Below are 19,365 nucleotides of genomic sequence, written 5' to 3'. Positions count from 1 at the left end.
TATCTTATTTATTTGTGCAATTATTTGAATGTCTTTCTCCTCCACAGCACTGTAAGCTTTATGACAGTAGGGGCCATGTCTGTTTTTGCTTGTATTGTATTGTGTTCCTAGTGCAAATCCAGTGCTTGCCATAGAGTGGGCATTCAAATACCTTGGATATATGCTGCAATAACTGGGCTCATTATTTTATGAGCCCCAGGATTTAGAGAAGTTTATCTCACAGTAATCTACTAGGTGAAAATTTATTATTATTCAAACGTTTTACTTTGTGCTCAAATTAGAGTTTAAAGAAACAGACATTGGAGTTATAAGCCCAACCTTAAAATTTAATTGCCTTGACAATTTTTTTTTTTTTTTTTTTTTTTTTTTTTGCGGTACGCGGGCCTCTCACTGTTGTGGCCTCCTCTCCCATTGTGGAGCACAGGCTCCGGACACACAGGCTCAGTGGCCATGGCTCACGGGCCTAGCCGCTCCGCGGCATGTGGGATCTTCCCGGACCGGGGCACGAACCCGTGACCCTGCATTGACAGGTGGACTCTCAACCACTGCGCCACCAGGGAAGCCTGCCTTGACAATTTTACATTAAATCATTTAGTCTTTTTCTGTTTCAGCTTCCTATCTACAAAACAGATATTAAAAACGTTGTTAGGGGCAACTCCTAGATCTTAAGCGACTAGAAGTCACATGCAATAATCTCAGAATAGCATCAGAAGTACTCAAATTTTAAAAAAAAGGGTTACTTGATTTTCAATGAAAATGTGCATATGATTAAAAACACCTAAAATATTTCAGATTTCTGTTCTGAAAAAAAATACATATATGTATCAATCACTGAAAAGGCAACAAATTAGGAAGAACATTAGCAATAAAAATAACTGGGATTTAAATATTTCAATTTTTTTGTTATAATGAGCTGCTATAATTGATAATGGTCTAATCATAACTTTAAAATGTTCTTCATAGAAAACCACATTTTCATGACACACATGATAATAACACAAAGGCATTTTTACTGTTCTAATAACTATATTAACATACCAAAAGAATCATACAATTGGATGGGACCATTATTTTGCAAATTTTACAAATAAGAAAACTAAGGCCAAGCAGTTTAAGTGGCTTTCCTTAAAGTTCCACAGGGATTTAGGGACAGACCTGTGGTTAGCTTTAAATCTATTTTTTCAAAATCTACTTTTTATTTCTTTAGTATAAAGGAAAGCAAAACTTAGGGCTAGAAGTGGTATCCACATAACAATGTAAGAATGAGGGATAATATTTAGTGGGTGGTGTGACCTAGACCAAGAGATAAGTTTTTATCTAATGTTTCCATTTTGGAGATGTGACACTAATGTAATATGACTTGACTCAAATATAATCTCAAATAACTGAAATCTTCAGATAATCCCCAAATCTAGTTTTATGTATTCATTTTAACACTTTTCCCTAAAATTTCCTTACTAAAAACAACAGATTACTGAAATAAGCTGTACTGAGTAATACATATTTCACCTCCCATCGATTTACCTGCAAATTCATGGGTAGCAATGCTTAAAAAAAAAAAAGGAACTGTACCTGAAAAGGTAACTAGTAAAATAGCAACCAGCTCAATTATAAACCATATAAATGACTTCAGAATAATAGAATTGGTTATAATCTATAGTCCATGTTGGCAGAAGGTATCTAGCTAAAAACAACAAATATTATTAGTGTCACCAAATAAGGGTTTCAAATTTTTTAAAAGACCTTGTCTTAATATGAATAAAATTAGTGCAGGATAATTCCAACAAAGAAAAGTGGCAGGATAAACATGTACTCAGATTCTTTTTTTAATAGTTTATCAAAGTATTTCAATGTGTAGATCTCATGTACCATCTAAAATTAGAAAGTTCAGTGAAAGATTGTGGTCTTGTGGTAGACTATGTAATATTTCATAATTTACTAACTGATTTGTTAATAAAAAAGTGACACCACAGTAGTATATTTGTGTTGCTTTGGAAAGAATCAACACATATTGTCACTTGAAGATAAGGTCTTCTGATGTAGTTTGCTATTTTTCTTAGGAAACTGCCACAGTAGCTATCCAATTTTGCCATAAACTGGAAATGTGGACACAGATGTTTAACTCCAAATTTGGATAGAAACATTACTATAATATAAAACAAATTGCCATGGAAGTTGTTTTTAAAGATCCTAAATCTTTTTTTTTAATTAATTAATTTATTTATTTATTTATTTTTGGCTGTGTTGGGTCTTCGTTGCTGTGCACAGGCTTCCTCTAGTTGCGGCGAGCAGGGGCTACTCTTCATTGCGGTGCGTGGGCTTCTCATTGTGGTGGCTTCTCTTGTTGTGGAGCATGGGCTCTAGGCGCCCAGGCTTCAGTAGTTGTGGCACACGGGCTTAGTTGCTCTGTGGCATGTGGGATCTTCCCAGGCCAGGGCTTGAACCCGTGTCTCCTGCATAGGCAGGCAGATTCTTAACCACTGTGCCACCAGGGAAGCCCAAGACCCTAAATCTTAATAATGATTTCATATTTCTCATTCAGTATAAGAACAGAAATTACACCTGTTAAAGTGTGTAGTTTTGCAATCTTGGCCTGAGTTTTTCAGTCAATAGCCATTTAAGTATTAACTTTTTCCCTTCTCCAACTTTTATGAGGCACTAAAACTGAATTGCCTGTTAAAGTTTATAATAGCTTAATATGAAAGCCCAGATTCTGTTTGATAAACAACAGTTTTCAACCCAGATGGAAGAATCATATTCACTCATTTAGCAAGCACGTGTAGCGTCTAACATAAGGCCAAAAATATGAAGGAAAAACATCAAATACATTCAAAATTAGATAGGTTTTAACTTCTTTAATAATACAGTCAAAATTTTAACATGAGAAGGATTCCCTATTTTAATTAATGTTTAAACACAATTTTAAAGAACAAAAGATCGAACAAGTTTATGAGAAAGCTGTAGCATCTGTCTTTAGGTTCCTGATGCCCAACACATTTAAAATGTATAGAATATGGGGCTTCCCTGATGGCGCAGTGGTTGAGAGTCTGCCTGCCAATGCAGGGGACACGGGTTCGTGCCCCGGTCTGGGAGGATCCCGCATGCCGCGGAGCGGCTGGGCCCGTGGGCCATGGCCGCTGGGCCTGCACGTCCGGAGCCTGTGCTCCGCAGCGGGAGAGGCCACAACAGTGAGAGGCCCGCACACCGCAAAAAAACAAAACAAAACAAAACAAAATGTATAGAATATGAAATTACAGAACCACAGGGCTAGAAGGAAGCCTACAAGTTAATAGCTTAACTACAATCAGATTCATCTTAAAACAGTACTTTTTTTTTTTTTTTGCGGAACACGGGTCTCTCACTGTTGTGGCCTCTCCCGTTGCAGAGCAAGGCTCCGGACGCGCAGGCCCAGCGGCCATGGCTCACGGGCCCAGCCACGCCGCGGCATGTGTGATCCTCCCGGACCAGGGCACGAACCCACGTCCCCTGCATCGGCAGGTGGACTCTCAACCACTGTGCCACTGGGGAAGCCCGAAACAGTACTTTTTAACTCAAGTGATGGTCATTTTGGCTCATCTAACTAACCACGTAGATGTCAATCACAGAATCTTGCACATGTGGAATGGCCATTTACAGTTAAAATGAAGTAAGATAGACAATCAGAATAAAATCAATTCCCTTAGCTACTCTTTTATACTTTCAATATGAGCACTTAAAATGTTAATTTGAGATAAATTTTCACTATTTAAACACATTACATGTAGCAAAATTACAAATGAACATAGAAAGAATACAGACATACTGTAGCCTCTGGCTTTAAGACCACACACCGGTCAAAACATTTAGAAATTCAAAGGATATGAAGTCACATTAGGGAATAGAAAACCTTAAAACAATTTAATTTAGCATGCTCTTTGTACAGCTGACCAAACTAAAGACCAAGACAAATGGAACATAACAATCCATGTGTGCTTTTGAAAATGACAGAAACTACCTTGGTTTTGAGAAATTCAGGTTGACCACTTTAGGAGAATTTAATTCTCAAATCAGCAATTCAAAATTCCCCATTATAGCCGAATAAAAATAGAAGGATGTTAAATGTCCATGAAAAGTTACTCTTAAGTTGGGATGCCTTATGCTGAGGCTTTAGAATAAAAGTATACTTCACAAATAGAACAGTGAACACAAATTATCACAAGTCAAGATAACAGTCATATAGAAAGAAGATGAACTTTCTTGATACACACAAATTGTTTCAATGACCTTTCCAAAGAATGAATTTAAAATGAAGTGTGTTAGCTCCAAATACAAGATGAACATAAAACCACTTAACTTTAGAGTGTATGTAATATTCTTTCTGAGAAACAGTTACTGAAATTACCAACAAAATGACAGAATATCCTTAAAGCAATGCCCCCTTTATAACCTTTAATAATTTCATCTTCCAATTTTTAAGAAGTTTTATCTGGTCTATAAATTTTGTGCAAATAGACTTCTGTTTTACCGTTACCTAAATTACAGATATCCAAGATACCGACAATATGCACTTTATCCAATTCAGTTGCTGCTTTTATAATATCACCTAAAAGTAAAAAGCAGATGGTAAGTATTGTAAAATAGTTAAATATTTACTTGGATTTAGTATCACATAAGCTGATTTTTTTCTTATAATTAACAGTGTCTCTCATCTTCTCCCTCTTCCCTCCAATTCATCACACACATTCATCAAAGTTATAATATAGTAATTTCTGCCAATAACAGTGAATACATCAAACAGATGCTACCAAAAATGTCAAGATACAGGCTGTTACTCCAAAGCCTTATTTATTTGTTTGTTTATTTATTTATTTAGTGGAGCAAAGTAAATCTACATATTTTCAAGGTCATTTAGGTGCCAAGTAAACAACTGCTTACTACCGTTCAAGGAAATACAAAGATAAATTTTTCTATTTTGAAATTCAATCATCAATTATTTGCAAAATTTACAAGACATAAAGCAAAATTTTAAAAAAGAAGCTTCTTTTAAAGTATGTTTCCTTTTAAGTGGCTTTATTAACTAACACTTAGCTTTGGATATTCTTAAGAAGCTTTATCAAGAATGGATCGGGTGAGTGACACTGATGAAAATGGCAGAGTACAGAATTTCAGGGCTCTGTTCCTCCACTAAAGCAACTTATAAGCTGGCAAAAAACTCTCAGATCAACTTTTCCAGAACTCTGGAATCTAGACAAAAACTTAACAACGTGGTGAAAGATTAATGACGAATGAAGCTGCTGCACTGTGGTAAGAGTGTGCTGTGGTGTTTTAAGTTGCCCACCTACTCCCCAGATCAGTAGCAGCCATGAAGATGGCAGCTCATACTCTTGGTGCAGGTTGCTAGCACCAGAGGGAGCTACGCAGACCTTATTCTCAAAGATGTGGTTGTGTATTTTAACCTGTCACGCAGCTCCCTCAAGGTCAGATGCAAGAGCTTGCTTGTGTTTCACCCAATTTGGAGCATCCCATGACTAGGGTAGCTTTCCCAATGGCTTTTGTTAAAAGCATATAAAGGCAAAAGCATTTGTCAGAGCAGATAGGGCAGGGTATAAAGTTGGGACAAGCAATAGACAGACCAAAAAGCCTTGGGAGGAAGGGGCTGGGAAAAGAGATATGTGGGGGAATATGGGCTTTTAAGAGCTCCTGTGTATTCCAAGGAATCAAGAAGGCCACATGTATGCCCAGTGCTGGATGTATGTTCAGAAAAGGCCTAAGAAAACTCTCATTGTTCACCTCTGGCTGACCATCAGTCTCTGTAGAGCAGGAAGTGAGGGCTAAGACAGAGTCATAAACATCTTGGCTAAGCACTGAAGGGGTGCCACAACACAGAGACAATCTGCAAAAAGTGAGAAAGTAATGTTTTTCTTTTCTTCTTCTTCTTGGCTAAAATGGTATTTATGGAATCTCTTTCAAAACACTAACTGACCACTACCAAGCTACTGTATCACAGACTCCAGTGGTTACACATGACAAAGACCTCATTTTAAACATGAGAAAGCTAAAACATTTAGAGGTTAGGTAACTTAAGCGAAGTCACAGGGTGATTCTAATCCAGACAGTCGGGCATCAAGACATGGGCTCTTAACCTTTTGTGCTAGAGCTACATCTCTACAAAATTGTGACCAAGGGCCAGTAGTGGATCTAGATTTTGTGGGGCTTGAAAGGTATACTATTTGGGGGCCCTCTTTATGAAAGAGAAAACAAAATACAACAACAACAACACACACACACACACACACACACACACACACACAAACCCAGAAGGGCTGTGGAAGGGATTTACACAAGTGAGAGCTCCTCACACTTAGGCTTCATTAGCTGCACAGGACAGCCACATCTGCTAGGCATGTCACAAAATCTGATGAATGATTTAAAATTGTGCAAGTTCACTAAAGCACAATGAATATAATAACAACTGCTGGTACTATATAGTTTTCTTCTTTGAATGGGATGGACTTTAATCCAGATGCTTTGGAAAGATTTCAAGATCTTCAGATTTGACGCTAACAGCAGAAACCCAAACCTTAATAATTCTAATTGTCATCATATCATTCTACAAATAATGACTTACGTAGTACCTGCAACATAACATATAATTAAGCCTTCTGTTTAGGTAACTCTGCCTACTTGTGTAAATGACAACCTATCTGCGCCTCAAGCTGCTCATCTAGTACCTATATCATAGGCTGTTGTGAGGATTAAATGCATGTAAAACATTTAGAATGGTAGCTGACACATAGTAAGCACTTAATTAAATGCCAGCAACCATAATTTTCTACTTAAGAAAACCTAGTATTAAATTAAAATATTATTATTTATATTACAAAGGAATTGTTTTAAAAGGACTATAGATTTTACCTATAAAATGAATTTCTCTACATGTCACTTTAAAATGTTGGAAGTACTAAAATTGTACATTTTTAGGAACATCACATATGCAGAAGGTGAGTGTGACAAAGGCAATGCTGTGTGTTTGCCACTCCATTTCCTCTTCATGGTCACATGGGAGACAAAGTGTCCTGGCCTCCCTTGTAGTTAGCTTGGGATCATGTGAATAAGTTCTGGCAAATGAGATTGTGAGCAGAAATGATGTGGCAGTTTGGGTCCAACAAAATTAAAAGTCAGTGTCTCCTTCATCTCTTTCTTCCTCTGCCTAGACAACCCTAGAAGCCATTTGTTCCTGTTGGAGGTGCAACAGGATGGAAGCATGCTGGATTCCTGAATCACTGCTGGGGAGAAAGCTAATAACTGATTGCATCAGACTTGACTTAAGCAAGAAATAAATTACTACTGTATTAAGTCACTGAGACTTAGGAATTGCTTTGTACTGCAGCACAGTCTAACCTATCTTGTAATACAGTGTGGTATTCCTGCCTCTGAAAGTAATATCGGAAACTCTGATTATCTAGAGAATAATAAAATTATTTCTTACATGTGTTAAAACCTTTCCATATCATGTTATGCTTCTGAAATGTTTATCAATGAAAACAATGCTTTCAAAGAGGTGGGATATATATATGTGTGTATATGTATGTATATATATATATATATATCTTCTTGTACTTCATAGTTAAATATAATACCAATTACAACACCATAACAGTAAATATTATTCAATAAATGATTTGGGAACTATGGCTAATCCCTTGGAAAAACATTAAGCTGGATCCTTATCTCATTCTCTATACCAAAATAAAATTCCAAATGGATTAAAATTTTAAATTATAAAAATGAAGCCATATCATCAAAAGCAAAAAATCCCCCAAACAACCCAATTCAAAAATGGGCAAAGGACTTAAATCGACATTTCTCCAAAGAAGATATGCAAATAGCCAACAAGTTCATGAAAAGATGCTCAATATCATTTGTAATTAGGGAAATGCAAATCAGAACCAAAATGAGATACTGCTTTAGGATGGCTGTTATCAACAAACAAACAAACAGAAAATAATGTGTTGGCGAGGATGTGGAGAAATTGGGATCCTCATGCATTGCTGGTGAAAATGTAAAATGATGCAGCTGCTGTGGAAAATGGTTTGGTTGCTCCTCAAAAAGTTAAATATAGAACTACCATATGACTCAGCAATTCCACTCCTAGGGATATTCTTAAAACAATTGAAAGCAGGGACTTCTTAAACAGGTACTTGAATACCAATATTCAGAGCAGAACTATTCATAACAGCCAAGAAGTGGAAACAACCCAATGTCCATCAACAGATGAATGGATAAACAAAATGTGGTACATACATTCAACAGAATATTATTCAGTTATAAAAAGAAATGAAATTCTGATATATATTACAACATGGATGGATCTTGAGGATATTATACTAAGTGAATAAGCCAGATACAAAAGGACAAAACTGCATTACTTCACTTATATGAGATACCTAGAATAGGCAAATTCATAGGGACGGAAAGTAAAATAAGAGGTTACCAGGAGCTAGGGAGAGGGGGGAGTGGGGAGTTATTGTTTAACAGGTATAGAGTTTCTGTTTTCGGATGATGAAAATGTTCTGAAAATGGGTAACAATGATGGTTGCACAACACTGTAAATGTACTTAGCGTAAATGTACTGAATTGTACAATTAAAAATGGTTAAAGTGGTAAATTTTATGTTATGTATATTTTACCACAGTACAAATTATATATGAGTAAAAAAAAAGCTATAAAAGTATCAGAAAAACACATAGTGAATTAAAAAAAAAATCTTGGGGGGCTTCCCTGGTGGCGCAGTGGTTGAGAGTCCGCCTGCCGATGCAGGGGACATGGGTTCGTGCCCTGGTCTGGGAAGATCCCATGTGCCGTGGAGTGGCTAGGCCCGTGAGCCACGGCCGCTGAGCCTGCACGTCTGGAGCCTGTGCTCCGCAACGGGAGAGGCCACAACAGTGAGAGGCCCGCGTACCACACACACACAAAAAAATCTTGGACTGAGTGATGCCTTTTTGAGTATGACATAAAACCAGCCGCCATAGAAATGAAAGATTGATATATTTGAGTACATAAAAATAAAATTACTTAAAATATCAAGATTCCCACTGAATAAATGTCAAACTGGTAAAAGTATTGCAACACACAATAAAGGGTAAATTTCTTCAATATGCAAAGAGAACTTACAAATTAATAAGAAAAAGAATGCTCATGGAAAAATGGAAAAAATAAAGCTCTCATAGAAAGTTCATAGAAAGAAAAAATATAAATGGCCAATAAACATAGGAAGATATTCAAGCTTAGAATAATTAAGATATGCAAATGAAGATAATGATATAATACTTTTTTGCCTATCGTCTGCCAGAGATTAACAAGACTGATAACACCTAGTATTTTTAAGGGTGTGAGTAAAGTGGCACTCTTTCTTTTGGTTAAAGTGTAACTTGTTATAACCTTTTTGAAGGACATTTTGACAGTATCTACCAAAATTTTAAATGCATCTATCTTTTGAGTCAGTGACATCTAAGAATTCATCCTACAGATGTGTAAGTGCACAAAGATTATATTATATACACACACACAGATAGATATGCTCATTGCAGTACTGTTTGCTAATATCAAAAACATTTGGAAACAATCTAAATGTCCATCAATAGGGGACTGATTAAGTAAATACAGGTATATCTACACAGTGGAATATTTATAGTTACTAAAACGAAAAAGGTAGCTCTCTCTATACTAATATGAAAGTTATTCAAAACACAGTGTTAAAAGGAAAACGTAGGTTATGAGACCATGTTTATTATAATTCCATTTGTGTGTACTTAAGAGAGAGAGAGTGTGTATGTTTGTGTATGCGTGTGTGAGAGACAGAATATAGTGTTATATGCAAAAATAATTTCTTAAGGATTCAAAGAATACTGGTTACCTCCAGAGAGTGGGTGAGTGGGTTGGCAGAAGGGGATGGACCTTCAAAGGCAGGGAGGGGAACTTTCACTTTTACCCTGTGCCTTTTGGTATTGTTTGAATTTTTAAATTGTGAACATGTATAGCTTTTATAATAAAAAAGAAACTAGTTCATAAAAATGTTTAAAAGATGAAACCAATGTTATACTATAAGCCACTGCATTACATTATTCTGTATATTTTTATCTTTCAGTTTGTAATTATGGAGGGAATAGAAATGTTTTGAATCAGACTGATCTGGGTTTAGATCCTAGCTGTTACCCATGCTGGTGAGTCTCTCTGATTTTCAGTCTAATCATCTATAAATAGGGGATAATAATGTTTACCTTGAAAGTCTCTTGTTAGGATTAGTTGTAACTTATGTAAAATGTCCAGGCACAATGCTTTGCACAGAGATAAACGGACACTATCATTATGTCATGAAAAATACGGTATTCCATGTTCAAAACGAATCACCTTGCTTTTGATTACATCACTTTTCTCTTCTGGTGATTCTTGCCCTTCATGTTCCAAATACTAACTGCTTTGGCAGAATGGTACCAGGTATTTTCACTTGACCATGTTAGTGACTGCTGGAAGACTACTGGCACTAGCAACTAGTAGATACCTGAGGATTTTGCCTTGATTTTTTATATCAATAATAACATACACATATAGCAGAAGAAACGTGACAGAAGTGGATACTGCAGGAAGCAAGAACATGAGTGCACAAATATTTAAAGTACATATTAGGGCCCTAATTATTAAATCTGGGTTACTGTAAGTCTAAGGAGCTGAAATGTAAGAAGTAATATTGCAAGTTAACTAATATACCATCTTTAAAATGGACTGTGGAAAAATAAAAAACCTCATCTCTTACAAAATTAGATACTCAATTTCAGTTTGCAGTAACCATTACTGCCAAAAGCTACTTCATCATCAGGTACAGCTCATAAGACTTGTTTAAAAACAACATCCACTCAAGGGTTTCATTAGCTTAGAAAGACCCACCACAAAAATCCCAAGATAACAAAGGCTTTCTTTAAAGCTTTTTAAAATGTAATATTCTTATAAGCTCAATGAAAATGGCTAGAAACTTTACCACATGCTTAGGAAATAGAAATGACAACAGAAAGTGAATAGGATAATTATAATTGGACACATAATTTTACTGGTATATAGAAATGACTTAAAGTTCAGGATATTATGTAGCAGCCTAAACAATTAGTTGGTTGAAGGGTTTCACTACTGGGCTTACATACACTCCTAGCAGTCCTGAAGAAATTTATTGCATAGCACTTGAATAACTGAACATTTATAAGAGAAAACAATTGTACTCTACTATACTATGGAGGTATTGCGATTTCAGGCAAATATAAGGTGAAAGGCCTGAATTAAAAGGAGAGAAGAGTAGAAGTTGCACTGCTCCATGTGCATACCACTTAGGTCTAAAGAATACTTACATTTAAAAATGTATTATAAGAGAACATAGTTAATGCCTGCCTGGAATAGAGCCATTAATCTATCCAATTTTATTTAAAAATATATTCTCATTTATAAGTCTTTGGGTACTTTTACCTAATAACTCTTTAAACTATATCAAATGTTAAGGCTAGAACTATTTATATAAAAACATCTTAAGGTTAGGACTGTTTGCAATATTAATTTTATTTTCTGAGTGAAAAGATCCTGAGATTGTCTTACCTGTAATTGCTTTTGAACCTTGCAATCTGTCATTGCCAGTTAATTCCTGGGGAAACACACAGCTATAATTCATGCAGGTTAATAATGTGTCTATTTGAGATGTTCGGACATCTTCTGGAGAATACTCGGGGAGGAATGCAACACTGATTGCTATCTCATGATTCAGACCTGTTAAAGAAAAATCACACTTTATTAAAAGTGCAGTGGGTTAGTACATGGTGCTAACGTGGCCAGATTTGCTGGTTTGATCCACACATGTGCCAAATAGCTTCAAAACTGTAAAAAAAAAAAAAAAAAATTGAAGCAATCTATCTCCACCGCTGGAAATAACAATCCCATGACAGAAGGCTTATATTTCAATATCCAGAGGATAGCCTGGTCACATAAATGAAGACATGTAGGGTGTTTTCTTCATCATTCATGACAGGTGCCATTACAGGATAGGAGAATTCAGAGGTAACTACTGGTTCACTTACTGCCATTTGGACTTAAGGATATAAGATTCAAGCAAGGTCAGGGATGGTAGTAACAAGGTTCCATTTGTCCTCAAATATACAAGAAAAACTTTTATCACTCACCATTAGGGCTAGAAAAGGTTGCAGTATGGGGAAACAACCAACATGAATCCTGACCTGTGTCTGTTATCTCTTTATGAGAGTCAATGTCAACTAGGGTGGATAAAAAAAGACTTCCTAGAGTCAAGGGTTTGAGCTGGGTATTAAAGGATGAGTAACATTTAAATAGACAGAGAGAAGGGTATTTCAGGCAGGACAAGGAGAAGCCAAAAGTAAAGACCAGAGTTAAGGAGACCATCTTGGCTGGAGCAAGGGTAAATGCACAGAGCACATCTTGAAAACTCTGAATTCCACCCAGTCACCCAAACCAGAAACCTAGAAGTTATCCTTAACTCCTCCCTTTCATTCTTCCCTGATATTTTAGTCAGCAAGTCCCATAGATTCTATATCTCTCCTATTCAGCCTTATAGCAATGTTGAAGTATGGAGTAGGAGCAAATGATAAGTAAACAAGTCCTTCCAGTTAAGCTGTAAACTGATCCAGAAATGCAAGTCCGTTCTTTGTTTTTTTATGGGCAAATGACACTAAGTTCCATAGCTTTAATTTAACAAACAACTAAGGGCTACTTAAAGCTTTTTAAGGATTACTAAAATCTGGTATTCATAAACTAAAATAGTCATGCCATCTAGAACTTACTGTGGATTCCAATTCAGTATTATAAGTATAGCTACCTCAGAACTCTTAGCAATGCTGCAAAACTCATGTCAATGTGCACACGATGGCATCCCATTTCCTTGATTCTAATACCAAATCTAACTCTAAGACATACCATCAATTTAGTAACAGTTTTTTAATGAAAAAGGAAACACTGTATTAATGTACCCATTGACCATAAGATGCATTCCAACTTGCAAATGTAAAAAAAAAAAATGTATGCTTTAGAATTGAGAAAATATCAGAAGTTGGAAACCCTGATATTTTCAGGAAGATAGCTTCATTATCAGTGTGTTACTGATACTATTATGAGTTGCTTTCTAAATTACAGAATGCTGTGAGTTTAGCTTCAACATTATTGGTAAAATTCATCATGAGTTGTTTGGTTAAAACTAGAGTTCAGAGTGCAAATGTATAAGTAAACACGCCTAGGCCCTCTGTACTTGATGTTCCTGTACATAGAACGTTCTTTCCCCAGATAAACACATGGCTTGCTCCTTCACATCCATCAGGTGTCTGGTGAAATGTTATTTTCTCAGGGAGACCTCCCTTGACAACTCTATTTAAAATTTAGCCCTTTCCTACAACAGCACTCTCCAACCCTTTTCTTCTAGCACTTATCACCATCTCATTTTACCATAGGCTCGTTATCTGTTGCATTAACGCATGTAACCTCAGCCCCCAGAACAGTGCTGGGCATGCCTTAGGTGCTCAGTAAATATTTGTTAAATTGAGCAAAAGAATGTATATGTGTGTATTTTTAACCTATAATTTTCGAATATTAGACTTCAGGACATTTATGCATTGTGTTCAAATATGAATTCATCCATATTCCCAACAGCAAAAGAGATGAACACAAACATCCTCCCCACAATGTACATGTATAATGCACTTCAATGGTGACTTACTGTTTATGTGTTACTTAGATAACTTACAATATACTATCTAGGTAAATGTGATAATATATGTGGACTATATTAAAAATTAGAGGCAGATATAAAATCAAACAAGCTCATATTCCTCTTTTGTAAAGTGTATTGTATGCAATTTATATATCTTCCTCTCAAATTCTTTGTTGTCACTGAATTTCTTTTCCAGTGAAAAGTGTGTATGTGTGTGTGTGTTGTGGAGGAGGGCAATTTGTAATCCCAGCACACAGCTAAGGGTACTTGGCATATACCATGTTTCATGGAATCTAAGATACCATTGATTTTTAAGATAATCATTATTTTATATACCACTAAGAAATAAAAATGCTACCAACAGAGGCATGACATCGATTATAAGATCCATATCAATTTTCAAAGATGTTAAAATATGGGGAAAAAAGTGTGTCTTACACTGATGAAATCTGATAGTAGCTACTTAAGGTTTAAGGATTAAATTACTTTTATTATGCAATGGAATAAGGGACAGAATTAAGGGGTGGCAACAGTAACCAGCTCTGGAACCCATATAATCCAGTGTGCTGCTCCATTCAAGATACAAGAATGGGAAGCATGCCAGTGGGATAGAATATCCTAAGGATATAGCCAGTTAGGGAACCAAGAGTGAGGGAACCCAGTGCTACTCAGTTAATGGTTCAAGTAGTCTTCAGTACGGAGGGAGGCATACCTCAGGGGTACAAATATTTGGTCCTGAGCTTGTAGGCCAGTACCAAGGAGGGCAGGAATTATGTTGGCCTGCTTGGTTGCTTTAATAGGAGAAAAAAATCAAGGTAAGTAAAGCCTTATGATTTCCATGTAACTATAGCATATTATATTACTTTGATGTTACAATTAATGCTATTAAAATTTTTAAATTATCATTTAAATGCATTTTTCAGAAAAGGAAAAGAACCATATAAAAATTTTTTGACAAAAAATCTTTTGACAAAAAGTCTAGAAAATGCTGTCTTGACAGCTCTCCTTAAATTATACCTATTGTTACTGGGGTTTGTATCTCTTGATTTCCAAGAGATAAACAGATGGCTTTCAGAGGTTTACTAAAGACTGGCTGAATATTTTCCTTATTGTCTAAGTCAAATGCAAATTGAAGAGGGAACTCTTAAGCTTTAACTGACTCAGCATTTCATGGGTAACTAAATTAGTGTTGGCAGAGTCACTGATATACTAACACCATCTATGAGTCCAATAAAGCTTTTGAAAAATACCTTCTTATATTTAAAGTGAGAAATAATTCTTAAAATTGACCAATAGATTAAAAGTTTTGTACCTGGGCTAAAGGCATTGAAAATTTAGTCTGTTACTCCATCTCAATATCTTCTCTTTGAAGTGTGTTATTACATAATAGGCAATGGGCTGAGATTTTAGCACTTATTAATACTATCTACTTAGTTGAGTCAAGTGAGATGGCATAGCAAGAATTTTAACACAAGAATTGGTACTTCTGAGATGGGTTTCTGATATTGCCACAGTACCCAGGTGGTTGTTGGGAGCCATTAGAATCGTGGGAGGTAAGATTACAAATTCCGTTCAATATTTTCAATAATGATTCACCCTAGACCAGTCAGAGCTAATGACCAAGTAACAGGGTTATGGTCTGAATAAACTTTCTGGCTCCCAGAATAAGACACTTCAAAATAACTGGGTCCTCCAGAGATCAGCAAGATACAGCAGAGGGACAATAAACCACTAGAAGGTAGTATCAGTGTAGGCTGGACAAACTTCATGTTGGAAGAACTTTAAAAATCATACAGACTTATCTGCCTTGATTGGTTTAATCAGTTTCATCTAAAAACAGGAATCTAGAAGAGGGGTCAGCAAACTATGAGTTGGTGGGGGGAAGCACCAAATATAGCCTCTACCTGGTTTTGTACAACCCAAGAGCTAGGAAACTTCTTAAAATTTTAAATGGTTGAAAAAAAATCTAAAGAAGAATATTTTGTGCTATGTGAAAATTACATGCAACTCAGATTTAAGGGTCTAAAAATAAAGTTTTATTCAAACATAGCCATGCACATTCATTTACACATTGTCTATGGCTGCTTTCACACTAAAAGAGCAGAGCAATGAGATATCACCTCACACCTGTCAGGATGGCTATCATCAAAAAGAACACAAATAACAAATGTCGGCAAGAATGTGGAGAAAAGGGAACCCTTGCATACTGATGGTGGGAATGTAAATTGGTGTAGCCACTGTGGAAAACATTATGGCGGTTTCTCAAAAAAGTAAAAATAGAACTACCGGATGACCCAGCAATTCTACTTCTGGGTATATATCCGTAAAAAACAAAAACACTAATTTGAAAAGATACATGCACCCCAATGTTCATAGCAGCATTATTTATAATTGCCAAGATGTGGAAGCAACATAAGTGACCATCAACAGATGAATGGATAAAGAAGATGTGGTATACGTGTACAATGGGATACTACTCAGCCATAAAAAAGAATGAAATTTTGCCATTTGCAGCAACATGGATGGACTTGGAGGGCATTATGCTAAGTGAAATAAGTCAGATAGAGAAAGACAAATACTATATGATATCACTTACATGTGGAATCTAAAGAAATACAACAAACGAGTGAGTATAACAAAAAAGAAGCAGACTCACAGATATAGAGAACAAGTTAGTTGTTATCAGGGGGGAGAGGGAAGGGGGAGGGACAGTATGGGGTAGGGAATTAAGACATGATTTTTAATCATGGCCTGGCTTTTACCTAGTTAGGGGGAAATGACTAGAAGATATCCAGGCTTCTTTTACCTTTAAAATTAAGTACCTCATTAGGAACAATCCTTTTTCTCCCTTCCTTCCAGAAAGCTCACAGAAAATTACTACCGAATGGTAATAATTTTTTATTTACAGGCACCTAGTAATACCTACTTTTTCTGTCTCCTTTTAAATGCTCTGTTTTGTTTTATCCATACATAGCGTATTTTTCACTGTCTTTTATCCCTGTAAACCACTTATGTCCTTGAAAAATGGTAGGATATAAAACAGCCCAATTCTAACATGGATTACAGCTGGTTGGGCAGAATGACAAATCTGCCTTCTTTATATCTGATTCTTGCTTTTAGGTGATGCATAGTAAAGCTACAAAGGTTCACAATACTTATAAGACAGCTGAGATGTTTAGAGGATCAGTGACATGTTGAAAAGAAGAAAAGAGAAGTATTCAATTTCTGTGATTCCAGATGAACTCATGGTTTTCATGGTTACTTTTTGTGATGTATGAAAAATCTCCGCTATAATTTTTGTTTCCTAGATATAAAACTAAGATTGATAAGTTACCCAAAGATACCAAGCAATGCAGTCTAGGAAAAAGAAGCATTTGAAACTTAGGTCTGAGAAGGTCGAACAGAGTCAGTGGGAATTTATACTTTTCATAGATTATATACATATACACAATCACATGTATATACATATTTATGTGTGAGGAGGTAGGGAAGAAGGAGTGGGAGAGAGTAAAGGGGAAACAGGAATCTTGATAAAGGGCAAGGTAATTCACTTCAGTACTGTAGGTGTAAAACTCTATGAAATGCATCTTCTTTCAGGCATTTAATTAATTTACTAATGGCACTTCATCATTCTTTCATTTTAAGGTAACAAGATCTTCCTTTCAAGTACAAATAAAAAACCTAGAGAGTAGCTCATTTTGGTTAAGATTTTATTTTATAATTATTTTTGTGTACATTTTTCACTCATGAGAAACAAACTTTAAAAATAAATGTAAGTTGGGCTTCCCTGGTGGCTCAGTGGTTGAGAATCTGCCTGCCAATGCAGGGGACATGGGTTCGATTCCTGGTCTGGGAAGATCCCACATGCCGTGGAGCAACTAAGCCCGTGCACCACACTCTAGAGCCCATGAGCCACAACTACTGAGCCTGTGGGCCACAACTACTGAAGCCCATGCACTTAGAGCCCATGCTCCACAGCAAGAGAAGCCACCGCAACGAGAAGCCCACGCACTGCAATGAAGAGTAGCCCCTGCTCGTCACAACTAGAGAAAGCCTGCGTGCAGCAGTGAAGACCCAACACAGCCAAAATTGAAAAAATAAAAAAATAAAAAATAAACATAAGTTTAAAAATGTGTTGACTTTAAATTTTTATAAGTTCTATAGCTACCTGTCAGTTTAGAACAACCTGAGAAAATCAGTTTATTGTCCCTTGTCAGACAAGATAGTTTTTTGAATAGCTTCCTTCTGTTCAACCTGTTACTTGAGAATTTTATTTTCTTCACAGGCTAAACAGACGTCTGTTCATAGGATCTTCTCTCAATTAGTATGCCTTTCTCTTTAACCTACATTTTACCCTTCAGTGGTTCAGATGCACTGAGAAAGAGGCAGAGAATATGAGCAAGAAAGTGGTGGCTAAAGGAGAAGAGAATCAGTTTTAGAGGTAGTAGGAGAGTCAGGGCTAAGGAAAGTTCCCTTGGTTCCCATTCTTCTCTCCCCAGTACTTTCCAAGGACTTGCCAATATTTAAAAGCCCACAATTAAAGCTTAATGTATTCCAGAATTACTGCTCCATTCCTTTGGTTTGAGCCAAACAGGAGTTCTCCTTGGGCTTAACTTTTTTGGTGGTGGGGAGGTGGAGCGCTTAATTTTTTAAAGCAAAATAGTATCATCTATATTTAAATTATGTCAAATTAACAATATTTAAAGAGAAGAACAGGTGACTTACCTAAGATGGTTACTTCAAAATGTCCAACGACTAGGGCATTCTTAAAATCATAAAGTTTTGGGGGCCTTCCTTCTTGTGGTATGTATTTTGCAGGCTGAGAATTATACTGCTGAGTAAGAAAATTTCTGTGTTCTAAAACAAATCTCCGTGTAATACTTTCAGGATAAATACAGCTGTATTGTAGGTGATCTATTAAGCCGAACTTCTTCTCTCTCCACATCTGACTTTCCCATTTATCAGTTATAGTTTTTCTGGCTTTCCCTATGCTACCAGTGCTTATGCTTTCTTGACCTGTTAAAGAAGCGAGATGAACACAATTGAGACCTATAAACTAACCAAATCAGGTAAATCACTACAAAAAAGGACAGATTAATGAGAAATAGCTTAATTAACTTTAAAAATCAACCCCCTACAAAATGTAAACTGAATGTCCAAAAGGTAACTCTTATTAAAGTGAGGAAAGAACTAGAATTCACCTTCAAAATAAACTTTTACTCCAAAATATTAAAAAGTAATATTGTTTTTTTCTGTTGCTGGAATTAATGAGATTTGTAATTACCTTCTTTATACTTTTTCTATATTTCCTAAATGCTCTTAAATAAACAAACATTCCTTTTATATTCAGTGACAAATTCAAGCTAAGTAAAATTCATGAGAATAATAACCTTTAGAGATTGGACCTCCACTCACTATTGGCGGAATTTAAACTTAAAATAAAATTTTGTTAATCTTTGCTAAAAGTATCCTGAACACACACAGAATGCAGTCTATTTTTTGGATATAACTCTCTTTCAAAAGGACCGGTGATATGATATTCCTTTCAGATATAAATAACATATGGAAAACAAAGAGGGAACTAAATTGAAATGAAAGACCACTTCAACTCTTAATTG

The 19,365-nt window shown here is 36.0% G+C and overlaps 1 protein-coding gene across 1 annotated transcript in view; it reads right to left on the bottom strand.

Annotated features, from left to right (window-relative positions):
- Window positions 1–4,451: 4,451 nt before the first annotated feature.
- The window catches only part of RADX (RPA1 related single stranded DNA binding protein, X-linked), a gene marked incomplete at its 3' end in the record, with an annotated part of 61,154 nt that continues 46,240 nt past the window's right edge, over window positions 4,452–19,365 (bottom strand). The window contains 3 exon segments of the mRNA XM_082609310.1: window positions 4,452–4,582; window positions 11,617–11,784; window positions 18,473–18,763. Coding sequence (XP_082465436.1) covers window positions 4,452–4,582; window positions 11,617–11,784; window positions 18,473–18,763 — 590 coding nt within the window.

The sequence above is a fragment of the Mesoplodon mirus genome (assembly GCF_964341445.2).
Source record: "Mesoplodon mirus genome assembly, chromosome: X".
Lineage (NCBI taxonomy): Eukaryota > Metazoa > Chordata > Mammalia > Artiodactyla > Ziphiidae > Mesoplodon > Mesoplodon mirus.
This window is presented reverse-complemented; position numbering and strand designations above follow the sequence as displayed.